The sequence below is a fragment of the Balaenoptera ricei genome, chromosome 5 (assembly GCF_028023285.1).
Source record: "Balaenoptera ricei isolate mBalRic1 chromosome 5, mBalRic1.hap2, whole genome shotgun sequence".
In the NCBI taxonomy this organism is placed as follows: domain Eukaryota; kingdom Metazoa; phylum Chordata; class Mammalia; order Artiodactyla; family Balaenopteridae; genus Balaenoptera; species Balaenoptera ricei.
Window position 1 is genome coordinate 3,009,192 of NC_082643.1, and position 24,550 is coordinate 3,033,741.

At 43.5% G+C, this 24,550-nt stretch overlaps 1 protein-coding gene across 9 annotated transcripts in view; it reads left to right on the forward strand.

The window, feature by feature from the left end:
- RAPGEF2 (Rap guanine nucleotide exchange factor 2) overlaps nucleotides 1–24,550 on the forward strand; it is a 248,786-nt gene that overhangs the window by 80,664 nt on the left and 143,572 nt on the right. For all 9 annotated transcript variants that reach the window (XM_059922344.1, XM_059922353.1, XM_059922347.1 and 6 more), the window contains exons 3-4: nucleotides 5,769–5,825; nucleotides 19,584–19,667. In XM_059922344.1, coding sequence (XP_059778327.1) covers nucleotides 5,769–5,825; nucleotides 19,584–19,667 — 141 coding nt within the window. The remainder of the gene's footprint in view (nucleotides 1–5,768; nucleotides 5,826–19,583; nucleotides 19,668–24,550) is intronic.

The following is a 24,550-nucleotide window of genomic DNA, read 5'->3' on the forward strand; positions in this document are numbered from 1 at the left end:
CTCTTTAAACACTAGTTAATTTGTGAGCATGTCAATTTCATATTTAGTTGTTAATTGAAAAAAGTATCAAGAGGATTGAATACTTCCCAAATTAAATTTGTAATGAAAATGATTTAAAGTTTTATTAGAAAGGGCAAAACCACTGGGAATTTGGAAGATGGCTCAAATTAAAGCAAGGATAATTTCTAAAGTATGTAACTTTCATTTTATGTTTCTTGATGACAGCTATCCTAGGAAAAAATTATATCGCCAATTGTCTGTTTAATTGAATGCAGTTAACCTGCAAATGCAAATGAATTAATTAATATGAAAATATAAATGTCACATTGACATATGTATATAAGACTACACATGGATAATATTTCGATAATATTCAGATATATCGATTATATAATGTGTGTCTATAGTATATGTAGTTATAAAATTACTTAGGTAATAGTAATTTGGTGCAATAGAAAAAGGAAATTTTTAGTACAGCTTATGAAAGTTTTCAAGATTACAAAAGTAGAAGTAATACAATAAAGACCCATACACCCACTAACCATTTTCTGCTGTTTCAAAAGTAAATTTTGGTTAGAAATAACTGATTACTTCAACAGTATAGTTTAGCATACTTAACACCTTAAAAAGTCTATTTTGGAGACTATTCAGCTTTGTTGGCATGAACTTACGAGGAGTCACCTTTAAGATGTGTATCTTGTTCTGCTTGTGTCAAAAAGTCGTTTGTTTCTTATATTTATGCAAGACATCAGCTGCAACTAACTTAAGTCCTTTTTTAGGACAAGTTCAGGATAGCAAAATGAATAATAGCAAGAAAAGAGGTACAGATAAACTCAATGACTTGGATAAACTGCTTTATATTAACTACCCTTTCTGGGAAAAGAACGTCTTATTTAGATAAGTTATTTCCTTTGAATTTTATAAATAAAATTTTACCCCTGGGATTAATAGAGAAGAGTTAAGACTTCCACATAATACAGTTTTCCAGTTTTAGCAAAAAAACAACAAAAGCTCTTAATCAAGGTTTTCCAGGTCTGTTTGTTCAGTGCTGGGCAGTGGGACGCGGGTCTCCTAGGAAGGCGGGGAGGCTGTCCTCTGTGGGAGCCTCGCTCTGTGCGCTGTGGGGCAGTCCGTCTGCAAGCAGTGCGTTGATCCGGAGCAGCTGGTGGCGTGCAGTTCATTGGCTGTGTCGCTGTAGGATCACACACTGTGTGCAATGCAGAGGTTTTCAGGTCCCCACTGACGTGCTGTACGTCGTTTCCACACGGCATTGTTTTTCTAAGGTTTACTGCCTTCACCCAGGTGGATCAGAGGCAGCGTATTTGCCAGAGGGGAGGAGAAAGCTCCAGTGGGAGTGCAGGCCAAGGATGTGTAACGAGCGGAGTGACTGGGGCCGTGCAGTGCTGGAAGCGAGAGCCTGCCGAACTATGTGTGTGTGTGTGTGTATACATGTATATACCCACGGCATATATATAGTATAACATATATATATGGTTATGTGTGTGTATACGAGCGGAGTGACTGGGGCCGTGCAGTGCTGGAAGCGAGAGCCTGCCGAACTATGTGTGTGTGTGTGTATACGTGTATATACACATGACATATATATAGTATAACATATATATATGGTTATGTGTGTGTATACGAGCGGAGTGACTGGGGCCGTGCAGTGCTGGAAGCGAGAGCCTGCCGAACTATGTGTGTGTGTGTGTGTATACGTGTATATACACATGACATATATATAGTATAACATATATATACGGTTATGTGTGTGTATACGAGCGGAGTGACTGGGGCCGTGCAGTGCTGGAAGCGAGAGCCTGCTGAACTATGTGTGTGTGTGTGTATACGTGTATATACACATGACATATATATAGTATAACATATATATACGGTTATGTGTGTGTATACGAGCGGAGTGACTGGGGCCGTGCAGTGCTGGAAGCGAGAGCCTGCTGAACTATGTGTGTGTGTGTGTATACGTGTATATACACATGACATATATATAGTATAACATATATATACGGTTATGTGTGTGTATGCTTATATATACACACACTACATATATATAGTATAACATATATATACGGTTATGTGTGTGTGTATACGAGCGGAGTGACTGGGGCCGTGCAGTGCTGGAAGCGAGAGCCTGCTGAACTATGTGTGTGTGTGTGTGTATACGTGTATATACACATGACATATATATAGTATAACATATATATACGGTTATGTGTGTGTATACGAGCGGAGTGACTGGGGCCGTGCAGTGCTGGAAGCGAGAGCCTGCTGAACTATGTGTGTGTGTGTGTATACGTGTATATACACATGACATATATATAGTATAACATATATATACGGTTATGTGTGTGTATGCTTATATATACACACACTACATATATATAGTATAACATATATATACGGTTATGTGTGTGTGTATACGAGCGGAGTGACTGGGGCCGTGCAGTGCTGGAAGCGAGAGCCTGCTGAACTATGTGTGTGTGTGTGTGTATACGTGTATATACACATGACATATATATAGTATAACATATATATACGGTTATGTGTGTGTATACATATACATACACACTACATATATATAGTATAACATATATACATGGTTATATAGTATAACATATATATGGTTATGTGTGTGTATACATATATACATACTACATATATATACACACGCACACTATATAGAGAATAACATATATGGTTATATGTATGTGAGAGTGTGTGTGTATACATATATATACATACTGCATATATAGTATAACATATATGGTTATATGTATGTGAGTTTGTATACATGTATATTCTTTAGCATTATGAATGAGTGTAATTATTATTATACAGGCGGTTTTAGACATTAAGGAACAACTCTGGCTAGTATATTCTTTAGGAATTCAGGGAAGATCAGTATGCTTTTGATAAAACATTCCTTAACAATGTTTAAAGGAAAAAAAAGCATTTTGGTACTGTTTCCATTTATTTAGAACACTGTCCTATAGAAGATTTTATCTTGACTTTCTCATGGCGCTAGGTTAGTTGATTTGTGCAGTCAGCAGTTATCCACTGCAGTCCTACTACGTGCTAAACATCCAGGCAGGCCATGAAGAAACAGCAGTGAAGTGGACCAAGCCCCTGCCGTTCCTCGTGGGGCAGACAGGATTTAGATGTTAGCACGTCGGGCATGGTAAGAGTGGATGCTGGGCCGCTTTGACTTTGTGGCTGAAAGGAGGAAACACCTGGGTTGGCTCAGCTGTGCGGAGACCCCTGCCGTGCCGACGGGCCCCCGATGCCCCACGGTGGGAACAGGCAGGGGCCGTGGGAGGGTAAGCATAGGATGCTAGTGTAGTCAGCAGTGCAGGGCTGCGTATTCCAGGATAGGAGTTGGGATTTTCACGTGAAGGCAGTGGAGATTAAGAGCAGGTGTGAGGTAGAAGCCCGCGCCCCGCAAGGAAGAAAGATCCCGCGTGCCGCGACTAAGACCCTGTGCGGCCAACATACATACATGCATACATACATACATACATAAATACATAAGCAAGCGAGCAGGTGCGAGGTGATGTGACGTCATGTCTGGAGAATGGACAGCAGGTGTGCAGAACAGACGCGGACTCTACCCGTGTGGTCCTGGTAGGAGATGGCAGTGGGAAGGTGGCTCAGACTGCGTTTTCATGGGCAGGTGGTGAACGTGGGCTGCCTGGGAGGGTGGGTTTTGGAAACGGGATGTGGCGGAAAGATGGGATTTGAAGGAGAGGGAGGAGAGTCAAGGATGGCGACTCCAAGGATTGTGGCCTACACGATTGGGTTCTGACTGTGGGAAAGCAGATTTTGGGGGAAGGAACTTACGATCTGTTGGACGATTTGAACATGGAGCGGCTATTCCGCCGAGTAGGCATGTAGATGCGTGGTGTCACGGTGAGAGGTTAGGTGTGGGGCATGGCTTTGGAGCCGTCAGCTTGCGGATTACGTTAAAAATCACAGACTGGATGAGGTTACATGGTGCAGTGGAGAAGAGGGCGGACAGCCCCTGGAGGTGATGCATTTCGAGTCAGGTAGAGGAGTGGGAGGGGCAGAGGGTCCAAAGGAGACTGAAAAAATGACGAGTAAGAGGAAAACCAGGAGACTTAGAGCAGAAAACGCTGTAAGGAAAAGGGAGTCATCACGTGTTGCTGAGAAGTGGCATTAATACAAGGTCAGAAAAGATTGAGATAACACAGAGGAAGCTGACACCTTTCAGAGTTGTTTTTGTTTTTTGGCCGCAGGGCTTGTGGGTTCTAAGTTCCCCAACCAGGGATTGAACCCCGGCCCTGTCAGTGGAAGCACGGAGTCCTACCCACTAGGCCTCCAGCAGCTACCCCCAGCCCCCCTTTTTTCTGAGTTTCAGGGACCCAGTGATGGAGGAGAGGGAGGAGGGTGAGAGAATGGAGACAGTGTATTCACATAGACAACTCTAAAAGGAGAATTTCTGTTGTGGGAAAAGCGGACTGTGGATAGTAGCTAGAGGGGGATATGGGGTCAAGCATGTCTCCTTCCCCACACAGTGGGCGATCCCCATAAGGTGTGTTTGTGTATCGAGGAAGCGATTTAGGAGAGAGGGAGAAACGGATGATGGTGTGGGAGGGGTGAGCCCGCAGGAGTACAGGGTCCACCATAGAAGGACTGAGATCCAGTGAAAAGGGTGTAACAGGAAACAGGGCAGAGCCGGTTACATAATTTAAAGACCTGGTATTTTTAGACCCATTAGTTGTGTCCCTCATCCTTTCCCAGGAAGAATTGGTATGGTGCAGTCTATTAAAACTATGTTTAACGATGTATATTCAAGGTTCGATGCTACCTTCTGGAGTTAAGTGAAAGTTTCGGGTAAGGGATTGAGAGGCTGAGGGGTCCTCTGAAGCAGGGTGCTGGTTGTGGGACGATCAAGGCAAAAGAGAACCCGGGAGGGTCGTTTTCAAGTGAAAAATCAAGAGCGTGCCAACAGCGGAAAGATGGATGTGTGTAGATCCCCGTGTTTCACAGACGGGGCTGGTAGCCCCACTGACCAAAATGGCACTGCTGTTGAAATAGTCACTTTTACAGCCAGCCTTTTCTGTTTCCTAGTTCCTTCTTAAGAAGAAGTAGTCCTTTTCTCTTTTGCATTTCTGTAACTTCTGGGAAATTTTACATGGTAATTTTGAGGTAATTTTGAATATTTAAACATTTATTCATGTTTTCTATAATTTTCATAGTTTATTTTCCTCAGGGATGAATCATTTGAAGTAAATAAATCTTTAAGTTGTAAAGCGTTCATTTAGTCCTTAGTCATAAAAATACGCACTTTAATAAAAGCCTACTTTTGTCTGAAATTCCATACTGTTAAGTAACATTAATGTTAAACTGTGAATTATGTTGTCACTTTTTAAGTTAATAGGTTTTCCTTTCTGATTTTCAGGTTCTTTCTCATTTTCTGTTTACCTTGGGGAACATTAATTTGTCCACATGTCATTTACAAAGTATAAAACACATACAGTTTTGTTCCCTATGAAATAAACTGGGTGAAGCTGACATCTAACAAAATGTTTCTTTTCTAGCATCTCTTTATCAGATTTCATTTTATTTTGTTAACCTAGGCACCACAAATATTTATCTTGAGGCCAATAAATGATTGTGACAATTCATAAAAGTAATGTTAATTTTCTACATAATGTCTCATTTACGTTTTTAAACTATTAGTATGTTTTTTCATGACAAACGATGAACTCATGTCTTTATTTTTTGTTTTACAGGTTAATGTGTGAAACTGTGAGATATGAAAGACATGAAGCCAATGAAGTTTTATACTAGTAGGTGTTTCCTCTGTCTTTGCACAATGTGTAATGCAGCAGCTAGATGATGGCCTTAAAGTATCAAAGAAGTACTAGGGGCACCTTGCCAAGTCAGCCCTGCCTTAATTTTGCATTAACTTTTATTGCATAATTTAGAAATGTGAAGCATTTCAACTATTTCAGTCCTTTGCTGATAAGTTCACATCAGCATCTATATGTTTCTCACTTGTAGTTAGAGATAGTATTTCACATTACAGAGTATTTTGACTTTTATGAAATGAGAAATAGTGTAGAGTCTTTCCAAAGGAAAGTTTCTTCTTTAAATCATATTGATGTTCCTTTTAAGATCTGTAACGTACTGCTTGAAAAAATGGCAACTAATTTTTTAAGCAATGTGGTAAACATTCAGTAGATAAATATTGGTGTGTTAGGGATACGTAAGCTCTGATTTACTAGACAGATTGTTTTGTTAATGTTTGCTGTGAATGACGGTTGTTCTGTTGACTTTCCTTCCTGTTTTTCAAGGCACTTACTAAGTAATTACTACTTTCCATGCATATTATAGGGAATCTTTATTGAAATAAATAAAATACAGCTTCTGTCCTGAGAGAGGCTATAATCTTTTGAGGGAGGTAGAAATAGAAAAAAGGAAAGCAACAACAATAAAAACTAACCCACCAGAGTAGCTGAGACTATAGGTTTGTACAGAAGGGGCGCAGGGGGAGGGTCTCGGAGAAGGGGCCCTTTGCCCTGGGTCTCCTGGCGTGTCTGGTGGTCTCGCGGGACTTTCTTGGCAGGAGGCACTGTCTGTACAGGGGCAGAGGGGGAGGGGCCTGGCGTCCCGTGTTGAACAATGCGGCCAGTTTAGTGCGCATGGCCTGGGGTGTGTGGAGTCAGGAGAAGGGGCAGGCCACAGTCACGCTTGCGTGTGACTGTGTTGTTGAAAAAGTCATCCTCGATTCTTTAGGCGACTGGAAATGAGTGCTTTTCCTCCTCAATTACATTTTATCCTGGAAAATTACAGATGTTCACAGTATTAGCGACAGTAGTAAAACAGGCCCCCGTGGACTCACCATGCCACGTTGTCGACTGATAAGTAATGATGTTTCATCTCTTACTCCACCTCCAGTGGATTATTTTGAAGTAAATCCAGACATATCAATTCAGCCATCATTGTTTTGATATGTGTTTTTATCTTTAAAAGATAGACTTAAAAAAAAAAAAACTTAACCACAATAATATCATCAAACCTTAAAAAATAATTCTTTCATATCCTGAAAATAATCAAATTTCTTTGTCTCAAATTTGTTTTGGTACAGGTTGTTTATTGGTTGTCTTTCTTAAGTCTCTTTTAGTCTGTAGGTAGGCGGCCAGTTTTCAAGCAGCTAAATGATGTGACCAGACGCCTCCCAGCCCCACACATCCCCTGAGATAATATCCGTGTCTGCCTGGAAACACAAAGGGTGGATTAGATTGAGTGGACGGGCAGGGAAATCTGTTAGAGAATTGCAGTCATCTGAGGTGACAGTGCTTGAACTTGGGCAGATAAAGGAATGGGGCCGTCACGGATGGATTTCAGAAGATATGGGTGGATCTGATGCAGGATGGTTCTTGGCTGTCAATATCCATCTAGGGCTTCAGAGAACATACATGCAATGGAGAAGAGTCGTAAATAACCCAGACATAATTGGTAATGAGAAAACTCACACCAGGGGCAAACGCCCTTAACATATTTATCCTTGAAGGAATCATTATGTAACTAACTTAAGACTATTTGTTCTCTTTCAGGAGCAATTAAAAGCTATCCGTTTAATGGGTGTACACCTGTCAGGGTTGGCAATCTCCGATGAATATTATTGACGTGTGTTTTAGCAGTGCAGTGGCAGTCAGCGTCAGCTTTCTATTACTTTGTCCTTTCCCTCTGAAATATGGTTTGGGCCGTGTCGATGATGAGGCAGTAGCAAACGTGTAACAAGCCCTTCGTCCGTCCCACACACTCGAATCCGTGCTCTCTGTGTGCATTGATTTAATTCCTCCTTGCAGCCGTCTTGCAGGTAGATCTTTCATCACCCCCGTTTTACATGTGAGGGTGCTGAGGCTTGTGTCACAGCTCAACTCGGGATCTGGACTTGGGCCCAGACCTGGTGACTCTGCAGCCCTAGCTGCCCCCCACACAGCGGCATTTCCCAGCCTTCTTCACGCCTCTGTGGAAAATGGTGCTGTGTTCATGCAGGCGCGAGGACTGCATCTCTCCCTGGGGTGGCCTCCCCAAGGGGTGATGGCGGCCCCTGAAACCCGCCAGCACTTCTGCCCACATTGTGCCGGCTTCCTGACAATTATTATTCATTTTTCTTTTAAATGGAAGGTAGATTGCAGTGTTTTAAATATATTTGCTTTTTCTTTTTAAAGTCAGTTTAGGCAGTGAATGTGAGCCCTGCTGATCATGTGAAGCCCTGGCTTGGATAATCCTAAATTGAATGCATTTAGGAGTTTGCAGCAAGAGTGGACTGTAGTAATTGTTTGTTTTGGACTAATTAGAATGAGGTGGCAGCGTTAGTAAGCAGTGAAGAATCTATGGGTATTTGGTAGATCATGATTTCCTACGACCAAAAATTCAGAGACTAAGTGTAGATACCCTCAGTCAGATTCCTAGTATTTGGCCAAGCTTGTGTTGAAGGGTAGTGGGAGGATGTTCCTCTGTGATCCTTGAACAGACTTGTCTCTGCTCTGAGCAGTTGGTGTAAGCACGGTTTTGAAAATTAAAGAACGCTTGTATTTGGGGTGTATATAAGTCTGCGATAATAATACCACCCCTCTTTTTTGGGACCTGTTGTCATTACCTCTTGGGGGGAGTGACTTGTCTGTGCTTGAGCCTGGAGAACAACAGTGCAGTAGGAATATCAGAGACTTTCAGAATTTTGTTTTATGACCAAGAGATGAGTATTCATTTTCCTTATTATGTTTGCGTGCTGGTGACGTCCGAGTCTATGATTCTCCTAATTTCACCAGGTAAATATAGGACTCTTTTGATCCACCTCTGTGCCTCCGTTTTCTTACCTGTAAAGTGGGGACAGTGATGGCAGGGCTCAGTGTCTCCGGCTGGCGTGAGGCTGAGATGCAGGGCTCTGTGTGAAGGAAGCAGAGCAGGGCGCACGTGGTCGGTGCTCGGAAATGTCAGCCGCGGGCGGCGTTCTCACTCCGTTCCCTGTTTTGGTCATTTACATTTTGTCCTCCCAGTGTTTTAGCTGCTTTAAACTTTCTTTAGGAAGGAATTATGACAGCAGTGTTCTAATTCCCCTGGTGTTACTGTTTTAACAGTTTTAAGTATGTTTAACAGTTTTAAGTATGGCAAACAGTATGCCCTTTTAAATTATATTGTGATTCAGGAGAGAGTTGTGGTTCTGATAAAGTGGAATTTTTAAAGTGTAGACTTGCCCATTTAATTAGGTACGATTAGTTGAGCTGTACACACTGGACAGGAACATCAGGTACCTTCTGCCTTTCTTTCATTTGTTATTTGTTAGATGCTGGGTATTTTGCTAGCTTGGAAATACTAAGTGAGATAATATTCATTTCACCTGAGGGACTTATTTTAGAGAATTTAAGAAAGGAGATAAACAAATGCGTCCATTCTCTTTACTTTTTCTTTAATGGCCAGCCATCCTCACCATTTCAGTTTAAGACATAGTTACATGTAAAGTGCTAAAAACCTTTGGATCAGCAATTCAACCATTAAAATATATATTTTTTAAAGCGTGCACACACAGCCGCTCTATAAACACGGGTATCGCTGAACCGCGGGCCCGATTCCCACGCACGGGTCGGACTGGATGCTTTGGTTTCCAGAAGAGTTTTCAGAGCACTTTGTTAAGGGGTTTGTCTCCCCTTATTGCAGGAGAGGAAACTGTTCCTTTCTCAGAAGAAGCTGCATTGAGGCTAGTGGAGTCTTTTCAGGTGTTTTCACTGAAATCTGTAACCTCCGAACCTCAGGCCCAGCTGTCCCTCTGCCTGCGCCTACCCGTCTCTTCAGGCCGCGGCTGGGTTTCCCGTTTCCACGGCAGCTGCCCCAGGTGCCCCCTCGCCCTGTCCGCTCCGCGTCCCCCTCCCCCTCCTCCAGTGGCCCACCTGGGCTCAGAGCTGCCTGTGCTCCTGTCCCCTCCCCTCCTGGAGGCAGAGCTGCCCCTCCTCCCCCCGGGTCCCGCCCTGTTTCCCACACACAGGGTGAGTTGCCATGTCTCCGTCCTTAGGAAGCTCTCCTGGGCTCTGGCCCATATCCATGTACTGCTTTCTCCTTTCGGATGTGGCCAAGCTTTTATTTATTTTTACATCGTAGTCTTTTTATTTTAATGTTTTAAATTTTTAAAATTTTTATTATTTTTAATTTATTTTCTTTAATTTATTTATTTTTGGCTGAGTTGGGTCTTTGTTGCTGCGCGTGGGCACTTTCCAGTTGCGGCAAGTGAGGGCTACTCTTCGTTGCAGTGCGTGGGCTTCTCATTGCGGTGGCTTCTCTTGTTGTGGAGCATGGGCTCTAGGCGCCTGGGCTCAGTAGTTGTGGCTCGTGGGCTCAGTAGTTGTGGCACACGGGCTTAGTTGCTCCGCAGCATGTGGGACCTTCCCGGACCAGGGCTTGAACCCATGTCCCCTGCATTGGCAGGTGGCTTCTTAACTACTGTGCCACAAGGGAAGCCCTATATCGTAGTCTTTTAAAAAAATTTTTACAAAAGCACTATCTACTACCTAGGTTGCTTTGCTTTTTTTGTTTATTTTCCCTCAGGAGACAAAATACTTCAAATCTGCCTTCCTTTCTTCCCCAGCAATATGTAACCACTATTTGGAGTGTCCACGTTTCCATAAGTTTACTGTGCTTGTGTGTGTGTATAAGGAAAAAGTGAAGCCTGAGGTTTTCGTTGACTTGAAGGCATGACACCTCTAAAGACTTAGCCTTTGCACAGACTTGTAGGATAAAGATGCTCAGCCCTGAGCTTGGCGTGTTGTGATGTACACGTGTGCTCTATGTAAGTATGACAGTTCAAATAGGCACGCATGGATACACACATACCCACAAATAGACTTAAGATTGTTTTACGTACGTATGGCGATACTTTAAGCTTTCTTGCCAATAATGATATTTTTATATTTACTGTTAGTCTTTGAATGAAAATGTTTTATTTTTGTGGTGAGTCAAAGAGTAGTAAAATAAAAACATTAACAAATGTATTTCGTCTGTAAACTCCATCAGGGCAGGGACTGTGTTTAGTTCAGATTTACATGTGCCATGCCCAGCACAGACATTTGCATCTTGTCTGCTCCCTGTTGTTATTTTTTGCATTTATTTCAAGGGATATATTCCTTTGCTAGATCAGCAGGAAAAGACCTTCTTTATGGCCTAACTTCTGGGTAAAACAGCCGACTGCAGGTTAGGTGTTCGGTTCTTTGTATCAATTCTCTGTGAAACTACTTAGTGAATAAAAACCTCTGAACTCCTCCTAACTATAGGTGTTCACAGTAACATGTAGCTCTCTCCCTATGCTTTCTGGTCATTGCGGGTCATGGTGCTTGTGAGCTGGTCGTGCCTTTCCCATCACCCGGGACCTTGGCAGTTGGTGGGCGGATTTGGTGTGAGTTTGGTCAGTCTCTGGATGTCTGAATTCTGTTTAGCAGTTCGGGTGCCAGTTTTCTGTAGAAGAGGGACAGGTTTGTCGTGCAAATGAAACTGCAGTGTGTAACTGAAAGATGCAGATTTGTGAATTAATTTCATGACCCATTGGTAGTTTTCAGAAGAGTGAATTTTGGCTGCTCTCTTAAATTTGAGAGATTGTCGAGCCCTTGGGTGTAGCCCTCTGCCCTCAGTCTAGCTGAATCATTGATTGATGGATTGCCATAAGTATGTAATCTGCAGTGACTTTTTTTCTTTCATTCATAAATAAGTTTATTGAGTAATTTCATGACTCCCAAGACATCACCCCCTCATTTCATTTTTAAAATGGATTTTATAAATTTAAGAATGACTGCACAGTGAAGTCTGTAGAATCTTTGGCTTTACTAATTCTTTAGTATTGTTCTTTATATTGTTCCCTCTGCTTGTTAAGTGAATCATCACAGGTAAAAAAATTATGTCCACTTACCCCCATATTTTCAAAATATATATTTTTCAAAACAAAAATATTTTCAAAATACTTTAATATATTCAAAATAAAATATTTTCAAAATAAAGCTGAAATAGCCTCAGTATTTCCATCAGTTTTCAGAGTTTTTATTGATGTTACTGATTTATCCTGTTTGTTGGTCTAAGCCCCTATAATTTATTGAGAGAAGGCTAAGAATTTTCTGAAAAACTTAATGTTAAAATGATGCTTTTTTCCTTCAGAGTTTTAAGTGATAAAAGTGAAGTAACTTCCTTACAATTTAGAACTTTCAGGAAATGGAACAAAAAGTTACCCTCTACTTTTAGAATGTGTTGTTTTCATAAGTGTGGGAATTTGTGATTAAATATTATGAAGCATGTAATTTTATAGTACAGTATTGCTATTCTGTACGTCAGAAATGTACGTTTTAACTCTCCGTAGAACTCTTTCTATCATACGTTCTACACTTTATGCCTGAGTACATCCCGCTGGTGTGTGCACTTCACCTTTCTTTTGACCGTGACCTGGTGTTGTCAGGGCCCACACTGGCCATGTAGCATTAACTTTTCTTGTGAGCTTACTTTGTGCCGTTGGCCGTACAAAAATACACAAGACATGTTCTGTCTTTGAGCTTAAAGCTTAGAGCCCCATCAGAGGAGCAAGAAAAAAAATGATTAAACTTTCTGATAAATCCAACAGCAGAAGTGATGTAATGTATTTGTGAAAAAGCGTACAGTTATTGTGTATCTGAAAAGCCATCTGCATCTTGGAAGGTGGCCATTGTTAGGACTTCTGTTTTAAGCCCTGGAACACTTCGTTCATAGGAAATCCGGCTCGGATCCACTTCAGTAGCCGTGGGGGTGGGAAGAGGGCTGGACAGGCTTCTGTCCCAAGGGGCTCGCCACGTCCTACTGAATCAACTGCTGCATTCCCAGGAGAGGGGTAGAGGGTAATTTATTGTCAGCAGGTAAAATTATTCCTGCTTTGGTTATCGGCATAACTGTACATCTGAGAGAACAAGTCTGTGCCGGTCAGAGGGGTCTAGTAACAGGGCAGGGGGCCAAGAGCGAGGCCGCGAACTTCAGCAGAGGCTTCGGGGCGGAGCCCGCAGAATGGGATGGGGGGTTGTGCCGAGGGAGAAATTTAGGAGGACCTTCTGTTTTCTGGCTTTATCCTTGCGTTGGATGACGTTGCTGGGACAGCAGATACAGGGAAAGAGACGGGTGCTTTCCTAGCCGTGGTCACGGGTGCCTGGCCCTGTGGGCTCCTTGCGAGCGGTCTCCACTTACTTCGTGGAACTTTGGATGGTCCTCGTTTTATTGCCCATCTGGTTTCTTAGCTCAAGATGGGGAGCCGGTAGGCCCGGGTGGTAGGAATCCCGTTCCCACCTCTCCCAGGTGCCGCCGGCTTCGTTGTTTGGACGTGGCGTGGCATCTGGGTCGTACCTATCATAGAAGGCAGCCTCCCTTTCTAAACGGCCCCGAGCCCTGACGCGTGTCGGCCCGCGCGGCTGCGTGCGCCCCCCTCTCCCCGAGCGGGCGTCCTCTCCACCGTTTCTGGACGTTTCCGCGCGCTTGCCGCCTCGTGCGTCTCCGGGCCCCGCTGCCGCCGTAGGTGCGGCCCGCGTGCAGCGCCGCAGGGTGCGCTCCGCCCCAGGCCCTTGTGCCCGTGCGGCGCGGTGCTGCCCCTCCCCGTACCCGCGGCGCCCTCCTTGGGCGCTGACTTCTGGTCCCGGGCTGTTCGTTGTTCTGCGTGGGGACCATTCCTTCAGCTTCTGTTGGTTGACTCACCCGCGGCCCTGCAGACACACACGCAGAGACGTGGGTTCGGTGTCGGCTTGTGGCCGGCAGGAGTGGGTGTGAGCCCCGCGTGCACGCGGGCACGGGGGCCCTTGCCCAGCGCCCCTCCCCCGTCGCCCCCCCCTCCACCTTTGCAGCCTTTTGGGCAACTGGGCTCCACCTAAGTTTCCGCGTTGTATTAACAACTGAATAAAGTAGCTTTTTCCCAAGTTGCCTTTTTGCCCTCTCATAGCCGCCTTTGCTGACCTAATTCGTGTTCTGGGGTGTGTGAGCTTGTTATCCTTTCAGCCGCCTTGTCAGCGTGGCCCTGGCCCCTCGTATTCCTTCTCCCCCGTCCGGCTCCGTGGACGGGACGCGCGGCTGCGGCCGCAGCCCTTCCGTGGGGCGACACTGCCACCTCGCGCGCCGCCGGGGTACTGCGGAGGGCGTCCTGCCGGCCTCGCCGCGCTTCTCCGCCCCCGGTGAGCTGCAACTCGCGTCCTGGACTTTCAGGCGTTGTAGCACCAAATCTGAGCTGGTGTCTATTCAGCTGTTAATGCACTGCTTAATAAAACGTCTGAGTGCCAGTCGAGCCGTATCCAGTGTGTCTGCTGGGGGCACTGAGTTGCTAGAGCGGTTTAAGAGCTGATGGGAGAAGGCTTCCGAGGTAGATGACGATGGCGCCCTGCTTCGTGTGGGCAAGTCCAGAGCGTCTGGGAACCCAGGAGGGAGGGACCCACTTTATTTGGAAGATACGAGAACGTTTTTCAGAGGGATGTCTGGTCGTTAACCTGGAATTCAGAGGGCGAGGGATGAGTTTCCTAGGCAGGAGGTTCCCTTTAGGAGCGGGAACATGAAGCCCAGGGTCTGCTGGGGTTCGGAGCAGAGAGGACAGGTGTAGGCTGACCCTTTCAGGGTGGGCTGTGAGGGAGGGAAGAGAGGAAGAGAAGCAGTGTTTTCTGTCCTTGCTCTGCAAGGTGCTTGTGTCATTAAATCAGAGTGACGTTGTGAAGAGGGACTAATTTGCTAGATGTACCTCTTTAACCTTTAGGCTTCTCTCCTCTCCCTGTTACTGGTGATGTAAGACTAAAGTTACTTGGAATAACTCTAACTGACCATTTCCAAGATTCAGCTTTTACCATTTCAACAACCCTTGATGGAACTCCTTAGCTCGTAGTTTTAAAACATAAAACAACTATTTGAGAAAAATTAAAATGACATTAGCGAATGAAACTAGTTGTATCGGCAGTCGACAGAGTTGTGGTGTTTTTTTTTTTTTCCCCTGCCATTTGTTCCAGTTGGGGCTTGATTTCTAGGCAGTTTTTCTCATGGTTTTTCAACTTGACAAGCCCCCACGCATAAGAATCACCTGGGATGTTTGTTTAGACGGCATCGTGATGGGTCTCCCACCCTTGATCAGGTACTGGGGTGTTGGTGGGATGTATAGAGCCTGGGAACATTACGAATAATAATAATTATTATTATACTAATCAGTCTTCTGTTAGCCAGCTTCATTGCCAGTGTGTCTGCAAGCAAGATCTCGGATTCATTTTGCTTCCCCTCTAAGTGTAGGCAAGTTTGATGCTGTTACTGCTAGGTGATTTCTTTTTCATCTTTTCTTTTAAAAAACAAACAGTCATCGCTTGGCACCTATAGAGCCCCTCAGGTGACAGGTGCCCTGTGAGAAGGGGCGTATTCGCAGACCTTGAAGGGAAGGGTCATGCCTCGTGCTGAAACACTGCCTGCCTGACGCGTAATTATACATGAGAGGGGGACAGGGTAGCACAGTGGTTTCAGATGAGGTCAGGAGACTTTTCTGGCCGATTAAGACTGAGTAAAACAGATTTTATGGGGGCATCTCACAACGAGGAATTTTCAGAACAGAAACCAAACCTGAGTCCTGTGGGGTGTGGGTGTGAAAGGGGAGGGGGTGTGTTTTTCTAGCTTACGGCTGTTTCCAGAGCATCTTTAAAATGAGACTCATTGTTTTTGTATTCTTAGTTCTAATTAGTTTGCTTTTGTAAGACATGAATCTTTAAAAGAGACAAGTCACTAATAAAGACATCATGACTGTCTTATTTGGCATGGCAGGTAGTAAAATGGTCACCAGATCCAGTCAGCGTTCGAATGGTCATTCTCTGTAGATGCCTCCACCAGCAAACACAGCTCTTGCGAGTTAAGATTTGAATTTTTTGGAAAAGGGAGAGAAACAGGCAAATGAAATTATAATAAGTGACAGAGATTGGGGACCAGTTTCTTCTCTTCACTCCCTTAAATCTTTGCCAAGGCTTTCCTGATACGAAGAGTCAGCCCTAAGTGTAGGGTAATCGGTGGGTATTCAGGGGGCCAGAATGTTTGCTGTCACAAGTGTCTTATCCATTTTGGACATGGGTTGCCTTTTACTTCACGCGTGTTTTATGATCAGCTCCAGGAAAGCTGAGTTTACAAACATTGTGTTACTTTTGTCCATAGTAATTTTACTTTCAAAATGGACAGATGTGGAGTAACTAAAAAGCCAGGGAATGTTTGTTACGTTCTCTGTGTCACAGTTCATCTGGACCATGGTGACATTTATTGTGCTTCTTAACCATGGTAACAGCTACGGGATGGTCGTTATTTGTGTTTACTGAGCCTCTGCACAGCTCTGGTCACATGCCTAGTTAGTGGTGATCAACCTTGATTTCCTACTAGATTTCATTTCCCTCAGCCAATCTTTTGGTGATAAGGGGAACATGGTAAGTGCAAGAGCAGATTAAAAGTTTACAAGATAATTCCTTTTTTCTTCTTTTTATTTCAGTGTTTTATTACTTGTTAAAAAAATTTAAACTATTTTTGCATCTGACAGAACACATTTTTACTTGACAGAAATAAGAATTAATAATAATGCTTTCACCTTATGTTAAGGAAAACAAGTACGTTTTTCCCCCTAAGCTAGGTGAATGATTGTTTTAAATTTATTTATTTATTTTTGGCTGCGTTGGGTCTTTGTTTCTGTGCGCGGGCTTCCTCTAGTTGCGGCGAGCGGGGGCTACTCTTCGTTGTGGTGCGTGGGCTTCTCATTGAGGTGGCTTCTCTTGTTGTGGAGCACAGGCTCTAGGCACGCGGACTCAGTAGTTGTGGCTCGCGGGCTCTAGGTGCACAGGCTTCAGTAGTTGTGGCTCGCGGGCTTAGTTGCTCCGTGGCATGTGGGATCTTCCCGGACTAGGGCTCGAACCCGTGTCCCCTGCATTGGCAGGTGGATTCTTAAGCACTGCGCCACCAGGGAAGTCCTAGGTGAATGACTGTTGATTGCAAAAGCTCATGACTAAACACTAGAGAGAAAGGGGTATAAATTATTTTTTGAAGTACTTTGCATTTTCATTTGAGAAATCATTTTACTTTGATGGTTTCATTGGAACTAAAGTCTATTTGACAATATTTTCCTTCATGTTTTCTTGAGGCTTTGCTATTGAGGACTAAGCAGTTGTGAAATTGGTAAAGAATGGGCTTGGGAGGAAACTGACTTGCTGTTGATTTGCTCTGGAAGCAGATAGCAATGAAAGTGATTAGGTGACATTGATTAGTGTGTTAAATAACTTAATTATTCAGAATTTTAAATAGAACTTGGTGGTCTTTGGAAACTTCTGGAATCCATGTGCCAAAAGGAAAAAAAGAGTGAAAAGGTTTGGCAGAGGTTGCGGAAGACTGCTTTGCAACCCACAATGTGGTTTGCTGGGCTGCAGCTTCCAGGCTGTCCTCGTGGAAGAGATGGGGTAGGCTGTGTGCCTCCTTCTGGTGGTTAGAATGTGGACAGGTGTGGGTTGGGAGCTGCCCCTTAGAGTCTGAGATGGAGGCCATGGGCCGGGGTGAGCGAGCCACACAGGGAGAGAGCCTGGGTTCCCGACACCAGGCTGTCACTACACGTGTGAGAGAAATGGGCTCCTCCATTGTTCGGCCACTGCTGTGTTGGGCTTTTCTGCTTTGTTTTCATAGTAGCTGAGCCTGTATCCTGACTAATAAATTTGATAAACTTGCCTCTATAAAATAAAACAACTTAAGGCATGGCACAATCACGATAAAGTTCAAACAGAAGCAGCAAACTGGGGAAAAGGTTGTCACAGCTCATGGCTTCAAAATGCTAATTTTTATAAAGTGCTTCTAGATAAGAAAAAGTCTCATGATTTATAGAAAATTGGCTAAAAGTTATGAACTGGTTTCACAGAAAAAGAAATAGGTAGGCCTCATGAACATAAGAAAGAAGATGCTTTTACAATAAAGAAGAAAAATAAAAGTACACTAAGAGGGCTTCCCTGGTGGCACAGTGGTTAAGAATCCGCCTGCCAATGCAGGGGACACGGGTTCGAGCCCTGGTCCGGGAAGATCCCACATGCTGTGGAGCAGCTAAGCCCGTGCGCCACCACTACTGAGCCCGCGAGCCACAACTACTGAAGCCCATGTGCCACAACTACTGAAGCCTGCATGCCTAGAGCCCGTGCTCCGCGACAAGAGAAGCCACCGCAATGAGAAGCCCGCGCACCGCAACTAGCGAAAGCCCAGGCGCAGCAAAGAAGACCCAACGCAGCCAAAAAAAGTACACTAAAATACAGTTTTCATCGAGCAGATTGGCAAAAACCCCAAAGTGTGATAGACAGCCTCAGGGAAGGAGTACCCCTCAGCCCTCGCTTCAGCTGCACCCCTGGCCTCCCTGCCCAGCTGCCTGGCCTGTGGTCTCCGCACGCATCTCCCTTCCCTTGGCCGAGAATTCTCGTCCCTCGGGAGCCATTGTCTGCTCACTTCCTTTGTTCACATCTGCTCTTCTCAACGAGACTTGTCCACCATATGTTTACAATTATGACACCCCACCCCTATTTTCCTTACCCTACGGTAACTTATTCCCCAGAGCATGGATTTATAATTTACTAATCTATTATATTTATTGTTTCCTATGTGTACTGTCCCACCAGAATACAAGTTCCATGAGGGTAGGGATCTTTGTTGTTGTTTCCTGAAGTCTCCTAAGCACCTAGAACAGCCTTCATCCTGAGATTGTTAAACACTGGTTAGAGAAATAGACAGACTCTCCTTGCAAGGCCGTGGGAAGGTGGTGAGCACATGAGGTGCTAACTAACCACCGCGACCATGTTTATCAGAGTCACAGTGTCTGTGCCCTTTGGCTCAGCAGCTGCAGGTCTGGTTTTCTGGTCAAGGTTACTCCTGTAGATACAAGATTACTCATCACAGTTTTCATTTTCTTTTAAAATAACTGCATACACGAGAAACCACTGAAATGACCAGCAGTAGGGGCTTGCTTAAGTCAAATAAGGCACATCCAACAAGACAGCTGTCCCCTGATGGAAAGATCTCTGCGTTAGCACAGAGGAAAGAGCTCTGTAGTGTGTGCCATCTTCTCTGTAAAAAGAAGAGGGTGGAGGGGTAAGAAGATATGTCCATCCTTGTGTGTGCATGAGGAAGTTCTGAAAGATGCCAGCGAGTGTGGTGGAGAAATGTCGGGGCTTGGGAGACGGGGGAAAGGGTGGGAAAACTCAGGTCCGCTGTTTACCTCTTTGTATTTTTGTTTCATGAAACAAGGGAAAGTATTTTCAGCTCAAAAAAATTAAACTAAAAAACAAAACTTGGAATGGTAGGTGCCATAGGTCTAAGGAACGTTTAAAACATTTAAGTATACTGATAAATATCTTTAGCTTATTTAGGTGTGAAAAATAATTTTTAATTCCAATAGTTGAAGAATGGTATTTTAGGTGTGTGTTTTATGACATTTCATTGTTCTTCAGGATTCTACGAGTAACGTGGATACTGTGTGCTTTGTATGTTGCTATTTTAATTGTTTTTGTTGGAGATAATCATCTGATTTTATTATCTTCTCTTTTCAGTCCTGATGATATTGGGACCTGCTGGTACATCCTCCTCTCTGGTTCCGTGTTCATCAAGGAATCCATGTTTCTGCCACGAAGCAGGTATTGGATAGACGTTCTGGAGTAGAGTTTCCGTGGAGCTTGAAATCCTTTTGCAGAATGAGTTCTTTTCCCGAATTCCTCTCTCGTCGGATTTCCTGTTCTACTGACACAAAGCAAGGCAGTACCTTGGGGTGTTGGTATATAAATCTTAAGAAAGGACTCTTCTATGTTGTAAACACTGATTCAGCCTCTTTAACAAAGGGCAAGGACAAAGGACGTGCCAGTGACGTGTTACGTGGACGTACCAGGCTAGTTGAGGGCTCGTGTGTTCAGAGGGAATGAAAACTGCCTCCGTAACGGGGTCGCATACACGTCTAAAGAGAGGCCGAGAGGGTTCCCTGGGCCCACGTGGGACGAGAAACAAACCAGGGACTAGGTCACCCCTGGGGACGTTCTCCCTGGGACTTTGGCTCCTGGGTGCTGACTGTTGGTTTATGGCCTGTGTCCCTAAAGCTTGCACCATTTGACGGCCGTGCCCATGTCTTTTCTTCGGATCTTCAGGCCAGTCTGGGGGGCCGGGCCGGGGCAGCGGTTACCTAGTTCCAAGCAGCTGTGGCCAGAGAGGGTCAAGGCCCCCCTGCCACTAATGTGCTGCCCCTGTGCGGGTTCCTGAGGGTCCCTGGAACCACTGAGTTTCGGGAGTGATTTTTTTCCCCTCATTGTGTGTGTTTCACAATTAAGTATGTTTATTTTGACTAAAGATTTAAAGATTTTAACTGATTAAGTATCTTTATGTAAAATTACTGAATAAATAAATGGACTAAATTTATTAAAGCATAGCAATCTACGCCCCTCCACTCCCCACCTCCTATAACCTAACTCTCTCATAAAAATATTAAGATACATTTCAGAATGGGTCAGAGACATGTGAAGAATGTGTTTTAGAAATGTTTGTAAGAAGAGTAAGCGAGACGGGGAGAGGTCATTTGTATTGGCCTGGTGAGGTGCAGGAGGTGCCGGGATGGGCCCAGGGTGGCAGGAAGGAGGCCCGAGGTGCCATCTGCGATGGGAGAAGCCTCCGGCGTGGTTCCCAGGCCTCCCCACCCTCCTGCTCCTCCCAGATCAGCTCGGCAGGCATTGTTCTGCTTGGAAAATGGCCCCGTGAGGGAGGGAAGAGCCATTGCCTGTTTGTTTGTTGCTCTTGCAGTAGCACTAGTTACAGGATGGTGGTAGCCCTGGTCATAGTCGTAAACAGAAGTCGTAGTTGTAGTGGTACTAAAATGATGAGAGAACAGTAGCTAAGGCTTTGGTAGGTAGTGCTTTCTGTCTGCCAGGCATCATTTGAAAAGCTTTATTTACATATAAATCATTTAATTTCATGACTGTCGTTTGAAGTAGGTATGGTCGTTACCTGCATTTTTTTTTTTTAAACTTTAAATTTTGAACTAATTTTAGACCTACAGAAAAATTGCAAAAAAATAGTAGAGTTCCCATATACCCCCGTCATCCAGCTTCTCATAAAATTATAACGTCTTGTGTGACCATAATACAATGAATAAAACCAGGAAATTCACTTTGGTGCAGTACTATTAACTAATCTACAGATCTTTGAATTTCACCGACTTTCCACTAGGCATTCTTTTCTGTTCCAAGATCCTATATAGGATCCCGCCTTGCATTTATTTTTTATTGCTCCTTAGTCTTCTCCAGTCACTGGCAGTTCTTCAGTTTTTCCTTATCTTTCAGGACTTTGATATTTTCGAAGAGTCAGGTGTTTTGTATGATGTTCCTCAATTTGGTTTTGTCTGATGTACTCACATGATTAGAAAGAGGTTTTGCATTTTTGGCAAGATGTTACCTGCATTTTATGACCGAGGAAACTCTGGCAGTGTAGGCTGGTGGGTGGTTGTCCATCCTCGAAATCTGCCCGGGAGGCTTGGTGTGACCCTGTGAATGAGCCCTGTCATTCAGGGACTCTGTTTCCCAGAGGAGTTGAATAGAACACTCTTCCTTCAAACACAGGACCTACTATTTGCTCTCTTTCTGGGGGCTCTGACTCTACTTCCAAACTTGGAGGTGGGTAGAGGCAAGTAATATCTAAGCATAGGCATGTTTTAAAAATTACATATAATTTTAATGTAAAAAGTAATGATAATTACTATATAAATGCTCAAAGGTAAAGGTAAGGAAAAATATCCTCTGAAGTCTGTCATCCAAGATAATCATCCTTTAATATTCTAGTCTTTTCCCATCTAGCCTTACATGTATGTGTTCTACATACTTAAGAGCATACTTTATAAACAATTTAATGTCTTGCTAATTTCAATGGAAGGGTATGTATTCGCTTGACTCATTAATGTCAAAAACTCTTTGTAAAGGCTTACTCGTTATGCATTAGGTTGTCTGTTTAATGTTCAGTTATTTGAACTTTCCACAGTTTGGTTAATAATTGTACAGAGTAAGTTTTTGATACTTTTTATTATAAATAGTGGTATAAGGAATGTGATCTGAAGTTTATGCATCTTAGAGAGAACCCAGGTTGGCGACGCCGTGATACAAGGTCTGTTGTACAAATGAAATCTATAGACCGAGTCCCCAGAACGGCACAGGAGCCTGTGGCCGTCTTTCCTGACTACCAGCCATCATCAGCTTCAAGTGACAGCTTGTCCTAACTTGGGGAATGGGAACCCAGTGTTCAGAAGACCGCTGTTCTACAAGAAAGAGGACTTGCAGTTCAGGCCTGTTTGATGAATACATTGGCTTCCACGTCTAATTATTTTCAAAGATGACATGCGTTACTCTTTCTCTGGCTGTCTGTCAAATGCTGGCGAGTCAGGGCTGTAAGGGGGTGAAGAAGGGACGGTGTTTCTGACTGAATGACAAGCCAGCGCTATTTATAGGTTATTTCTTCACGTTGCGCCTGGTGACCTTTCCTGCGTCCGAGTTATTTGTTTCCTTTGGAGATGTTGCCTTAGGGACAGTCCTGAGATTGTTTTCGTAAGAAGGGCCCTCTGCTGGTCCTACCTTAAAGGTTAACATTAGTGAGTCATAGGTATTTTCCTCTCCAGGAAACACTGAGATTTGATTAAAGCGTCATGTGGATGAGGTGTTAGTAGCAGTCTGGTTTTATAAAACAACTAGTTCACAGATGACTGTCTCCATTTACCATGTTTTTCTCATGTTAGCCTGGAAATTGCTTATCCGTATATATAATAAGTAACCTGACCATTCTCTTTTTTTTTTTTTTTATTTTTTATTTTATTATTTTTTTTTTTTTTATTTATTTTTTTTCACACACACACACACACTGTATTTTATTTTTACAAGAGATAAATCGACTGACACCAAGCATTGTACATGGATGACCACAACAAAAGCAACAATGATTGCAATTACCAAACATGAAACACACTCATACTATGTCATAGTATTGACATTCAGTCCAGTAATCCTCCACTGTAACAGCTCCTTTACTTTGCAGTGAAAATTGATTTGTATATTCTTTGCCTCTGAGTCCTTGTGGAATTTTTTTTTTTTTTTTTTTAAATTCAGACAGAAAGTCACAAAAATTATACTCATCCTCATCAGTTCACTCAGTCCCATGTAATTAATTTTTTTTTTTCTCTTGAAAGTTTCAACTCATTTTGACGGGTAATTCATCCCGAACAGTTAGTTTTGTATCAAAGCACCTTGGACATTTTCACATTTTTGGCTAATTCTCATGAAATTGCCTTGACATGTGACATCATCCAGTAGGAAGAGTGGTGTACACTGCAGAAAATCTGCCCTTTGGCTTCCAGATTTCATGAGCTTTATTGAATTCCTCAGTTGACATTTAGGCCAGCATTTTATGTTTTTGTTTTTATTTTTAGACAGATAAAGGTGGTTCTGTATTTTGGTTATTCAAGCATGAATATTATTCCTTGATGAGATTTTTAACATCTGTGGAGCTTATGAATCCCTTTGTGACTGTCAGTGACAGCCTATTCACTCTGCCCCACTCCACGCTGTGTCAGTGATAAAGATGTTGTTTTATGAGTTTTGTTGTAAACCTATTAGAAGTTTACCGAGTTGTGAAACACGGATATTTGCACAGGTGGCGGTCACGTCACTTATAATGTTGTGTGTAATGCCGTTGATACAATTCAGTGTCTTTGTATGAGCAGAAAGAGGGTGAGCAAAGGCAAGGTAGCAGTACAGCAGAGATTATTCTCATCCGCATTTAGGAAAAGGCCAGAGTGGACACTTGCCATAGATGAACATAGAAATGGTATAAACGGTACGTGTTTTTCCAAGCCTGTAAGCAAAGCGGTTAGCAGCTGTGGTCCAGGCTGTGTCCTGATGTCTGTGTCCACAGTCGTGGTATGTAGATTGGTGTATTAAGACAGTGACGGGCAGAGGGTAGCAAAGTATCTTGAAGAAGGCGTCTTCCCCCAAAAGTTTTTCAAAGGCATCATTTGCAGCAGTGTTGGGGCTGGGAATCGATAGAGGAAAATTATCTTAGCTGAAGGTGCAGGTTTAGAAATCGTTTTTAAAAGAACATTTGGTTTTCTGTACACAGTGGGCAGGAAAATATTAATAATGTTTATTGTCCTAATGTGCTCTAAATCAGTGTATTTAAGGAACTGTAATAGAAATTATTATATTCTTAAATCTTCTCACTTTCAAGAGTACCCCCACTCTACAGTGCTGAAGCCTATTTATAGCAAAGTCACAGAATAGTAACTTGGATTAATGTTATTTTTTGGCTGCTGACTTCTTTGAAAGGCTGATAATTCTATGCAATATTTTAGGTAGTAACGATAGGCCCAGACTGTGTTTCTAAACTTTCAACTTGCTGTTTCGGTTGTTTATTACAGAAGGAAATAGCTTCCCTAATTGGTTTTTTTTTTTTTTTTTTGGCTGTACCACACAGCTTGCAGGATCTTAGCTCCCTGACCAGG